Source organism: Suricata suricatta, chromosome 11 (assembly GCF_006229205.1).
Source record: "Suricata suricatta isolate VVHF042 chromosome 11, meerkat_22Aug2017_6uvM2_HiC, whole genome shotgun sequence".
In the NCBI taxonomy this organism is placed as follows: Eukaryota; Metazoa; Chordata; class Mammalia; order Carnivora; family Herpestidae; genus Suricata; species Suricata suricatta.
Window position 1 is genome coordinate 88,633,632 of NC_043710.1, and position 12,400 is coordinate 88,646,031.

The 12,400-nt window shown below is 43.2% G+C and overlaps 1 protein-coding gene across 2 annotated transcripts; it reads right to left on the bottom strand.

Moving 5' to 3' along the window:
- Positions 1 to 207: 207 nt before the first annotated feature.
- Positions 208 to 10,994, bottom strand: EI24 (EI24 autophagy associated transmembrane protein). 2 transcript variants are annotated; one of them, XM_029957730.1, is made up of 10 exons: positions 10,884 to 10,994; positions 7,383 to 7,528; positions 6,436 to 6,496; positions 5,287 to 5,353; positions 4,627 to 4,751; positions 4,194 to 4,313; positions 3,725 to 3,836; positions 2,946 to 3,057; positions 2,477 to 2,551; positions 208 to 1,348 (listed from the first exon to the last, which is right to left on the bottom strand). In XM_029957730.1, the coding sequence occupies exons 1-10, from the start codon at positions 10,923 to 10,925 to the stop codon at positions 1,186 to 1,188; spliced, it is 1,023 nt and encodes a 340-aa protein (XP_029813590.1). In that variant the 5' UTR covers positions 10,926 to 10,994; the 3' UTR covers positions 208 to 1,185. The 2 variants fall into 2 exon arrangements, with proteins under 2 accessions (XP_029813590.1, XP_029813591.1); XM_029957731.1 differs by lacking the exon at positions 2,946 to 3,057 and having other exon boundaries at positions 1,210 to 1,348.
- Positions 10,995 to 12,400: the final 1,406 nt, after the last annotated feature.

Sequence of the window (12,400 nt, forward strand, 5' to 3'; positions counted from 1 at the left end):
ACATACGGACTTTAAAGTAAACAATTCCCCAATTCTTTCACAAGATGTGAACAGGATTATAATCACATGCTCCGCACTTCCTCAGGTAACATTTTTTAGGACTCAAAACCACAACCGAATTATCTAGGCAGAGTCCTGTGTTCCGCTTCACCTTCTTCAACGTTTCATGAGGTGATGAATTTTGAAAATGCAACCATCACACACTGCTGGGAAACCAGCTCACGTTTAATTGTGACATTTTAAAATTGGACAAGTGTTTTGACATCTGCCCCCCCCCCATATTTAGTCTCTTTAAAACGACAGGAAAACACCAACCAATCACAGGCTTAATGGGTTTAATAAGTTTACCCCTTCAGTTCCTATCTGCAGCACCCAGGATTCCTTTGAAATGCCAGGCAGACCCGGCAGTGGCCAGCAGCACCCTTCGGACCTCCAGAGGTAAAAGTGCAGGTTCTCCGAGCAGTCAGTGTTGTGTGGCACTTGTCCAAAACTGGTACCTCCCTACAGCTGGGGAACTTTCAACGTACCAGTGGTGAAAAAACTTTGTCCCCTCCAAGGGGAAGAAAATCACTCCTCAAGACCCAGCAGATGTGGCGGTGAGGCCTTTCCTCCTGTCCCATCTCTTCGGGCTTGTTTTTTTTTGCAGTGGAGCAAGAGGGACCAAAATCTAACCTGAGTTACAAGAAACAAGACAGTGATGGCTATACAGGGAGTGACCAGGAGCAAATGAGACGCTCCTTCGCCTCCCACATCCAATATATGTGCTTCACAGAAAAACAACAAAAAAATAACAGGTCCACAAAATACAACAGCTAAAATTACAAAATCCGTTCATCCAGAGGGTGGTGGAAGGCAGGAAGGGGAGTCGGGAGGGTAAATGGCACAGGGAGAAAACAAGTATTCCCATCAGTCCAGGCCTGGGAGCCGGCAAGTGCTAGAAAAGAGCTGCAGAAAACCCCGTGGTCCATTCAGACCCACCGGTGTTAAAAACCCACACACTGGTGTCAGGAGGATTCTGCCCTATGGGCGCACCAGAGACGAAAGCTCAGTTCCTCCGAGAGAAGGGAATATGCAGAGGGCCCTTGGCAGAGCGGGTCATGCCTTCTCTGGCAGAGGAGCTGACAAGGAAAGGCGTTCCTACAGTCTCTTTCTGACCCCACCTGTCCCCTCTGGAGGACAGGCAACTCAGGGGCCTGCAGCAGCCTTCAGTCTGGCAGGAGACGGGTGCGGTGAAGGGGATTTCTCGGCAGAGCTGGAACCACTCAGGGCAGACTGCAGGTACACCGTCTTGTGGAAGAGTCTGTTGCTTAGGAAAACCACCAAGGAGAAGAGGCGCAACTGGAAAAGGCTGAAAGGCAAGAGACCCCACTTGTTAGATCCCCAGTTGATCAAACTTAGTGTTTTCAATACTTGACAGCTTATCTAAGTTAAACTTTTTTAAATGAAAAAAGGACAACCGAAACTTGATCAAGGAAGCACAGACATTAGACTCAAGAGTTAGCAGGCAGCAACTAAAGAATGCGCTGGGTCCAACGCAGTCATGAGTGCAATGGAATCACCACTGGGACTGTCAAGGCTTTGAGGAAATAAAGTTTCAGGTTAATTCGGATTTGAGGAATACTTTTCTATGGCTGGTTCAGAGTATAAACATCAAGTTACGTTTGAAGACATAAAATACTGCATGTGCTTCATTTTCAAGTTTCAGAGGAAAGCCAATGACAGAAGCTGCAATTACACTGAGCAAGAGGAGTCAACACCCAAAGTAGATCTGAAATTTTTAATACATGTATCCTCACTGACTTAACCAAAACTGGTCAAAGATTAAACTTTTTTTCATGTAAGACTTGAGGAGTGTTATTATTATTGCTAAAAATTTATAGTACTTTGTTTCACTATCAACTCATGTAGCCAGATAACATAACCCACTATAAAAAGTTGGCCATTCTTAGAAAAATGGACTTACCCATAGGTGTTTACAAGTGCCTTATGTTCAATGAACTGTTAGTTTTTTTTTTTAATGTTTATTTTTGAGAGCGAGAGAGAGGGAGGGAGCACATGTGAGAGAGGGGCAGAGAGGGAGGGAGACACAGTATCCAAAGCAGGATCCAGATTCTGAGCTATAAACACAGAGCCCGACGTGGGACTCGAACTCACAAACCATGAAATGATGACCTGAGCCAAAGTCAGACGCTCAACCGACTGAGCCACCCAGGCGCCCCAAAGAACTGTTACATTTTAAGTATATGTATAATTCTTTGAAATGTAATGTGCACATATGCCTGGGGAATAATTGGGGGACATAATCCCAAAGTGTTTTTCTCTCATCATTGTATATATTAATGGTTTCCTACAATGTAAGAGGTTATTTTTTTAAAAGTCTCATTCCTATAATTGCAATATTATAGCCCCGATCCTTTACACAGGCAGATAGTTTACGTTAGTTACTATGCTTTAGCCAATACTGGCTAATACTTACTATGCTTTGCCAGGGGTCTTTGCTTCATTGGCGCTGATAATGAATAGAGGAAAGAGGATGGAGAAGAGGCAGCCACTGAAAATGGAAGAGAAATAGTCACTTTCATGACAGCCATGACTTTGGAGGGGATATTAGAAGCCCAAGGTACCCTTGCCTCCGGAGCTAAACCAGGGCTTGATGAAATCTTAATCTTGCAAACATCTCCAAAAAAATTTTTTCCCCTAAGCACTAGCTACCTTTAACACTGCCCCAGGAGGCAACATGAAAGAATACGTATGGCACATAGGAGCATGCAGGCTAGATCTTAAGGCTAACTGACAAACGTCTCTGACTATCTGTCAAGGAAAAACAGTCTGCAGACCTCCTGAGAGCCAAATATGAATGGAAAAGGCTTACCACAGAACCAGGTATATGGCAGGTGCACCCTACAATGAGTGTTTATGTTTACTAGTCCCTCGGGTCAAATTACCTGATGATATAGGAGGACTGCATTGCTGTGAGGAAAGCCAAGGGCAAACCAAATCCAAAGTAGTAAGGCCAATTCCTTTCTATGTTTGACAACCGCTGATGCATTTCAATTCCTAAAACAAGAGAGCCAATACAATTAGATTGCTTATTTCCTTTTAGTCAAATGACTCCATAGACTAATTATTTGAGGTCTGAGTTTTAGGTACAGATCTGTCACATAGAACAGTTGAAGCATATAAATTGGAATTGTCCGAATATGGTAAGGCTTCTGTGCAAAGCTTTTCAGTTCAATAATCACAATTTCAAAGTTGCTAGGAATCCTGAATTACATCATCAGCATCCTTTGTCATGATTAGTCTTGAACAAAGGTATCAAATAAAAGGGCAGCCATTCTCTTGAAATCAATTAACCTTTCTAAACACCAGACACCCAGACAAATATGCCACGGTCTTTTAAAACATCCCCAAAAGAATACAAAAGCACTGGCATCAAATTAATTTCTCTAATTCAGAATAATGCACACTCCTTTCTGCCACCGTTCGGCTCAGTCAGAGCTACATCAAAGTAAGCTGCATAAAGACAATGTGACATCGCCATATCCCCCAGCAGCAAAGTTAAGGGTTAAAACCCCTTAAGTGTAAATTCCCTCTCTTGCCCAAGAGGCTACTTCTTTCCAAAGGTGGTCTGCCAATGGCCTTAGTACTGAACAGTTTAAGAAGTCTGCTTAGCAGCATTCCTGGACTGGACCTCCTACTTCGGAGTTTCTTTAGACGGACTCACCTTTATTGAACCAACGATATTCAAAGCAGTACAGTGAGTAGAGAAGGGACATATGCAGAAGACTAACCAGCTGACCAACAAGGTGGATGGGAAAGAGACTCACAAACATCCCCTGAAGAACAAATACGGAAAATCTCAATTCCAATGCTTCAGAGAACTAACACTATTCACCTGCCACTCTGAGTCCTCCCCCTCTGCCTAGATAGCCTCACAGATGCTCCTCAAGTGTCTCACAGCAGGAGAGTGGACAATGCCCATCGGCAGGGAAGAGCTGGTAAGTTCGTGTTGCTTATCATTTTATGATTTTTAAATTCTCTAGTTGTTTCTGTGAAAAAATTATTTAAAAAGCATTACCTCCCACAAAGCGTATCTGCCCCCAAATAAATGCAATGCTCTATCTCTGTGAAGCTCCTCCCTCCGATGAACCTTTTTTCAGTGTCTGCCCACGGACCCAGAAGGCCAGTCTCACCTGGATCAGGAAAAGAGCCTGCAGCAAAAGGTTGAAGAGCATGTCAGCAATTATTTTGCTGACACTAGGGAATGGGTGAGGCTTCCTCCCTGACACCTCAAATGCTAGATCAGCTATGTCCTGTAACAGAGAAAGCAGCTCACCAAAACATGAATAGGATGGCTTCGCTATCCGTTCCCAAAGCTAAGGCCACTGATCTACCATTAGATCTGCCAGGTGAGAAAAGCCCCCAGACATCTGGCAACAAGATGTTTTTGTGACTGAGACAATAATTCCATTTTCCAAGAGCACAAAGATCACCCACGGGCTGCATGACCAACAAAGGTTAAGGCTATGAAACTGTTCCTGCTGGGCCACCACCCACAGGATAAAACTGGCCACCCGCCAACCCGTCATGCTGCAGCACCCAGACTCCGTTCCGCCTGGGACCTACTTGAAACCAAATGGCATTGACAACTTTGCTGAGCACAAACAGAGGAAGCACCCAAAGAGCACTGAAAATGGACGTAAGGAAGAATTCAAGCCAGGACCAAACATCTCCATGTAGTGATGGATCACCTAAGAAAGGGGAAAGGAGAGCTGTCAGTGTAACTGGAGAAACGAAAAATAAAGGACCCAATAGGGAGGCCCTAGTCGATGACTATTCTCACACACACACCCTGCCCGCTTGTTTCTTGCCAGCACACGACCATGACTACTTCAGACAGTTTTCCTCTTTGCAGACACATGAAATTCTAACCACGGTTCTCATTCGAGGAGTCCTAGCTATGTGCTGCTGGCCTGGAGAGGGACCTGCTTACTGGGTGCTGACAAATCACGATGCTTTAACAGCACACAACACGCAGGAAACTACCAGGGTTTAAATCCCAACCCAGTCCCTTACTAATGGTTTAACCTCAGTAACTAATTTCCTTTTTCTTATCCACGAAAATGATGTCTGTGACAGCACCTGCTCTGAGTTTGGTTGAGAGGCTTGAGCTAAAAACAGCTGAAGCTCCTGGTACAAGGGAGTATTCGAGAAACTGAGGAAGACAGGGACAATCCCTCCCACCTCCGCCCCAGACACAAGGCATGCAACAATGCATATACCTACCAATAATTTGGGCCGTTACTGACTGTAGTACAGGGATAAACACACGATAAAACAAGAGGAGACTTAACTAAAGGGAAGAATAAAGAAAACATTAAAAGCTCTCCTTTAAAAAGAGTTCCAAGTTTCAGTCATTTTCCATATGGAGGAGGCGCCTTTTCAAGGAGCCCTGAAGAGGCACCAAGAGTGGACCCGTCTCTCCCGCTCAGTACTCCTCTAAGGTACAAACCTGACATTGCTTGTGAAAACAGAGACTCCTGGGGACACAGACGAACATTTTAAATAGTATTCAGACTAAAATACAGGCACATACTAAATACGCGGTAATATTTTAGTAAGTAAACATCTGAAAACATCTGTGAAACGTCTGGACTAAGACAAGCTTGGTTATATAGAATTCCAGATCCAAAAAAAGAAGTCACTACTCATTCTTCAAGGTACTCACATTTCACTTAAGCCCATGTTGGCTCTCAGTTAACCCTAGGCAACATTTTCTGGTGTGGGTTTTCAATAGTCATCAATTCTAGCAGAACGATAAGACCACGTGCAAGGATAACCTTGCCCTTGTCCTCTGCCTTTCCCTTCTAATCTTCTATAGCTGCTCTTCTCCAAAATGCCCCATGTCAAGAGAAACTGTTACCTCTAACATTAACACTTGTGAATGAGTCGTTTTTTTAAAAATAAGAGTGTAGGGGCGCCTGGGTGGCTCAGTCGATTAAGCATCCGGAACTTTGGCTCAGGTCATGATCTTACAATTTGTGGGTTCAAGCCCTGTGCTGGGCTCTGTTCTGACAGCTCAGAGCCTGGAGCCTGCTTTGAACTGTGTCTCCCTCGCTCTCTCTGCCCATCCCTGCTCATTTTCTGTCTCTCAAAAGTAAATAAACATTAACAAAAGTTTTAAATAAATACATAATACATAAAAATAAATAACAAAAGTGTATATTCACAGGGCTATCCCTGACATTTACACACGAGTGTTCTTTGAGTGGAAATAAAATCACTGCAGATGCACAGAGTCCCAGTTAAGGTCTTAAGCCTGTATCAGTAGGTGAAAGCTATTTCTCTGTTTCAAGAAAAGAATTGACAACTATTCAACAGAGCAATAAGGTGAAGATGCTTACAAGGCACCTGGCATTCGAGGAAAAAACTCACCCAGAATACTCCACCATTCCAAGCACAGCACTGGAAAATTCTACTAACGATACGTGGCTCACTGGAAAAGACCACATGTATTCAGTTCAAAAGGCACACAGGCTATTTCTAAATCATCATTCAGTCACTCTCCACTTTATACCTTTTGGTGGTTACCATTATTTTTCTAGCACCTACTGTTCTCCCAATGCTCTCCCAGTGGCAATGAGAAATGGTTAAAAATATTTCTAGGAAGACCTGAATGGCTCAGTTGGTCAAGCCGTTAAATGTCCGACTTTGACTTGGGTCATGATCTCATGGTTTCTGAGTTCGGGCCCTGCATTGGGCTCCCTGCTGTCAGTGCAGAGCCTGCTGCAGAAATCTGTCTCCCTCTCTCTCTGCCTCTCCTCAAATCTCATGGGAACACTCTCTCCTGCGCACTCTCTCAAAAATACATAAACATTAAAGAAAACTATTTCTAGGAGAGATTTTCTTGTAATTTTTTTTTGCAGTTCTCTTATTCACTGTTCTGTCTTTTTTAAACACCATGACATTATTTTTTAAATGTTAGTTTGCATAAATCTCTGCATTCTTTTTTTAAATTTTTAAAAATTTATTTATTTATTTATTTATTTATTTATTTATTTATGGAGGAGGGGCGCGATCCCACAACCCTGAGATCACAACCTGAGCCAAACTCAAGAGTCGGACACAACCGAGCCACCCAGATGCCCCAAAACACCATGACATTTTGAGCAAGCATTATTGGTAGACCCTAGTTTAATTCAATGTGTGGGGTAAAAGAGTCCCCGTAACATTTTTCTGGAGGAAAAGCACAAAAAACAAAGGAGGTACTGAAACTCCAAGTAACTATATAAGGTCTACCCTATTCTACACTAAGGACCAGTCACCTCCTGAAGTGTCCTCCCCCCTCAGACATCTTCTGACATCAGCCCCGCCCCCCTTACCTCTCTTGCTTCCTCTCTATACTTTGAGCTCTCCTCTGTGCCAGGACACTGCTCGCCCTTCTTCGACGCTGCTCCTCTCTCTTTTGCTGTATCCGAGCATCTAGCTTTGAGATGGTACAAATTCCCCAGATGGAGTCTTTGATTCCCTGCATTAAAGAGGGAGGAATCCCCATCAGGAAACGTTCCCAAATTACATAAAGTCAGTAACAGTGGAAACTATTGAACTTTCTCTGCTACCTGACTTAAGGGAGCCTTAATCTTTTCATATAACTCAAATTTTTTAGCAGTTGTAAAAATAGATCTTCCAAATATCCTTTCTCCAGATTTGCGACGTAGTGCTCGCTTCGGCAGCACATATACTAAAACTGGAACGATACAGATTTGCGACGTAGTAACAAACGCGGTAAACTAATTATTTACGGTTATACACATTTTTCCTGTATCAGAATGTGTATTTCTAAGAATGATATTCTTCCATATAACCACAAGTTACCAATTTGAGAAATTTAATACTGAAATACTTGTCCCCTACAGCATGTTTACCCTTCATGTGTCAGAAATCAGTTCAGAATAATTCACCACCTTTCGCTGTCATGTCTCTTCAGCTTCTTTCAGTCAGAAACAGCTCCTCAGCCTGTCTTTCTTTTTGAAATACAGAGGCCAATTATTTCAGGCTATTCCCTCAATTTAGGGAATTCACAATTAGACCCAGGCTACCCCATTTTGGGCAGGACTATCACTTACGTGCTGGTGTGCCCTTCCCTTCTGTATTTCATCCAGAGACACATGACATCTTGCCAATCATGTTAATTTTACATACTCAGTCAAGGCACTGTTCATCTTCTCCACTGCATGGTTGCAAACTTTTCGTCTTAGAATTAAATCAGCTATGGGTGGGCAGTCAGTGCTGACACCAGGCAAGTATCCTGCTCATCAAGCTCTCCCCTAGATTTAGTACTCACAATTCTTGCTCAAACCAAGCTTGAAGAACATGGTCGCAAAACAATGGCTTTCCAATCCCTCCACGTGTAAGACGACAAAGCCTGGTCAACCTCCCCTGGCCTCTCAGTACTAACCAAAGGCCTCTAGTCCTCTATCCTGCGCTAAGCTCTGATGATACCAAGGACAAATTAAACACTGGTCTAGACGGGACCAGAGACTGGACCATAGTTGGAAAAAGACACAAAGAAATCATTACTATAAAATGTGAATAGCCGCAGGGTAAGAGCATGCCACATAAGCCAGAGACAACATGGCGGTACAGCTGGAGAAAAACATGTCCTTAAAGAGTGCATGAAGTGGGAGAAGGCGAAGTCCATTAAGACAGTGACAGAGAGGCTCCTGCCGACCATATTGGAAGAGCTCCAATGGCAGAAAAGTTTCTGTTAGTGCTACAACCTCCAAAATTGCTTATCACCCAGTTCCAAAATCTACATTCATTCATTCATCCATCCATCCATCCACCCACCACCCACCCACATATTAAGCATCTTCAATGAGTTAGATATTGGTCATGTAAAAATGCTCAAGTAATGTGTAAGTTAGCAGGAAGAGTATACAATCAAAAACACAACAACAAAAAAAGTTTAAAATATGTGCCCCAACAGGTTTATTTCTAGGGTAGAATGGTAGCACTGGGAGAGTCAACCTCACAAAGGTGGTTAATTAAAAAAAAGACATTCTGGAAGCAAAGACCAAGCTGGACTCAAAAATGGCATCTTTACCTATTGTTATTAGCTAAACAAACTTTAAAGGTAACTGCCAGGGTACATAAAAACAGGAATGGGCAAATGGTTACATACCAACCACTGACAGCATAACCTGACAGTGTGCACCTGATCTTTGATTTACTGGTCTTATTTTGTTTTTAACTTCTAAATCCTCCACCAATTGTTTAAATATTTAAGGGAGTTGAGCGCAGATGGCTGTGGGCTTGTCTGTGCTCAGAGGATGACAGGATCCCCACCTCTGAAAGGCTGACAGTCTACCGGACAAACATTACACAGTACATGGTAGACCTGATCCGGGGCTGAAATTTTATAGCACAAGAATGGCAAGATGAGGAGGTAAAAGTATTAAAAGTAGATCTCATTGCATGAAGTCTCTTTGATCCTTCTGAGATACTCCAATTCCCCCTCTTTTACTCAAAACTATAATAAACTTCTAAGCACTCCCATTGAGGAAGGACCCCCCCGGCCCCCCTCCCCAACCCCCATTTGAATGGGCCTCTCCCCTGCTCAGGAATACATCTTACATGGGCCACAACCAAGGCATTAAGTCTCAGACATCTACTACGACGGAATTGTGTACTCTTGGTTAATTTGGATTACTAAGTCCTCGACAGATCTTTACACGATATTTTCCTAGAGTATCATCATCTGCACCAGGTGGAATGGCGAGAAAATAGGTTCTGTGATGCAAATGTGAAAAAAGTAGTTTAGGTAATAGTACTGTATCAATGTTCACTGTTTAATTTTGACCAGTGGACCAAGGTTACATAAAATAACATTAGGGGAAGCTGGTGAGAATATAGGGCAACTCTTGGTACTATCTTGCAACTTTTCTGTAAGTCTAAAATTATTCTAAAATAAAAGGTGTTTTTTTTAATTATTTTTTATTATTATAAGTATCAATATACTCTTCTTTTTTTGAGAGAGAGAAAGAGGTAGAAAGTGAGGAGGGGCAGAGAGAGAGAGAGATAATCGCATGAGGGCAGAGAAAATAGGAGGGGGGAGAGAGAGAGAAAAGGGAGTCACCTGAGCCAGGGTTCATGCTCACCCAACACGGTGTCGAGCTCATGAATGTGAGCTCATAACCTGAGCCAAAGTCAGATGGTTAACAACTGAACCACCCAGGTGCCCCCAAAATAAAAAGCTTTTTATTTGTTTTAATGTTTTTTTCATTTTTTGAGAGTGAGAGAAACAGAGCACAAGCTGGGGAAGGGCAGAGAGAGAGGGAGAGAGAATCCGAAGCAGGCTCCAGGTTCTGAGCTATCAGTACAGGGCTGCCACGAGGCTCAAACTCACAAACCGCGAGATTATGACCTGAGCCAAAGTTGGACACTTAACTGACTTGAGTCACCCAGGCGCCCTTACTAAAAAGTTTTTCTTCTTTTATACTTTATTGTCCAGTCGGTTTCCACATAACACCCAGTGCTCATCCCGACAGGTGCCCTCCTCCATGCCCATCACCCCTCTTCCCCTCCCCCATCAGCCCTCGGTTTGTTCTCAGTACTCCACTAAAAAGTTTTTTTTTTAAAGAAAAGGCTCTGGAGCCAAACTGACCAAGGTTCCAACACTAGAGACATGCACTAAATAGGTCTCCCAAGCTTCTGGAAGGTGCAAAATCATACTTAATCTCCTGCGTAGTAAGGATGAGAATGAAAACCTGTATGTGAAGAACCCAACAAATGTAATAAAAACTCCCCCCAAAAAACCTAAAGGATTTCCTAGTCAGTCCCTGTAGCAAAAAGATCAAGACATGACTTGACGACATACTCACCCTGGCAAGGTCCTGGAGAAAGGTTTTGACGCTGTCAGCCATCTCTTCGCCACCCACTACCAATTACACAAAGGAGAGAGAAGCGTCTCAAAATCTTTCATCATGAAGGACCTGGAAACAGATGGAGCATAATGGGGCAACAGTTATCTTACCGATAAGTTACTTCGTGTATATATTTCTACGTGATGATGTTTTCCATGCACTTACAGCTCTACTAGGAGGGCAGCAGAGTCGGGCACTCCCAGAGATACTAACACAGAGATACTAAGTACGCCTATAACGGGGAAACCTGAAAGCAACGCCACTTTTTTTTTTTTAATGTTTACTTTGAGAAAGTAACCACGTGAGCAGGGGAGGGCCGAGAGAGAGAGAGAGAGAGAGAGAGAGAGAGAGAGAGAGAGAGAGAGAGAGAGAGAAACCCCAAGAAGGCTCCATGCTCAGTTTGGAGCTGGATGTGGGATCAATCGCACAGTCGTGAAATCATGCGTGACCTGGCAGCCACCCAGGTGTCCCAAGCAATACAAATTTTAGGTTACTTCCTACTCTTTCACTTTTTTTTTAATGTTTTATTTATTTTTGAGAGAGACAGCGTGAACAGGGGAGGGTCAGAGAAAGAAAGAGGCACAGAATCGGAAGACAGGCTCCAGGTTCTGAGCTGTCAGCACAGAGCCTGACGCGGGGCTTGAACCCACAAACTGCGAGATCATGACCTGAGCCGAAGCTAGACACTCAACCGACTGAGCCACCCAGGCGCCCCACTCTTTCACTTTTATATGGAGTAAGTGTGCTCTTAGACCAGAGTCTCCTCTATGGGCCTTGATGTCCCTAACAATCCCTCCTACACATCCCAAATACTTGAGGATTTGGTGAGCAATACTAACATTCTGGTATCCTCTTAAGCAATATTTATGCTTGATGTCTAACCTCAAACACTTGAATGAAAATACAAGAGCAAGATGAAAAAGTTCTAGCAAAAATTACTAAATATGCATTTCATGCACAGGGCCTTCTGGTTTACAAGTAAGCTTAAGGTACAGTGTGAAACTGCCCACCTAGATCACCAAATAGGCCTCCCTGTTTTCAACTTTAAATGTATACATATATTGGGGTGCCTGGGTGGCTCAGTTGGTTAAGCACCTGACTTCGGCTCAGGACACAATCTCACAGTTTGTGAGTTCGAGCCCCGCGTTGGGCTCTGTGCTGACAGCTCAGAGCCTGGAGTTTGGATTGTCTCTCTCTCTTGCTCTGGCCCTCCCTTGTGCTTGGTCTCTGTCTCTCAAAAATAAATAAATGTAAAAAAAATTTTTTAAATAAATATATACATACACACACACACACAATTTTAATAAGCATGCAAGAAACAGTGGATTATAAACTAGGTCAAAAAAGTTCATGTATATAAACAATCTTTTAAACACTATGGCTTTCTAAGGGCACCTGGGTGGCTCAGTCGGTTAAGCATCCGACTTTGGCTCAGGTCATGATCTCACTGTTTGTGAGTTCGAGCCTTGCATCAG

Bases quoted from the DNA above. Each gene is read 5' to 3' on its own strand.
- EI24 (XM_029957730.1), bottom strand. From the start codon at position 10,925: ATGGCTGACAGCGTCAAAACCTTTCTCCAGGACCTTGCCAGG. The intron at 4,314-4,626 runs GTAGGTCCCAGG...TCTCTGTTACAG, and splicing joins TCAATGCCATTTGGTTTCAA to GACATAGCTGATCTAGCATT. The intron at 1,349-2,476 runs GTAAGTATTAGC...CTTGCCTTTCAG, and splicing joins AAGACCCCTGGCAAAGCATA to CCTTTTCCAGTTGCGCCTCT.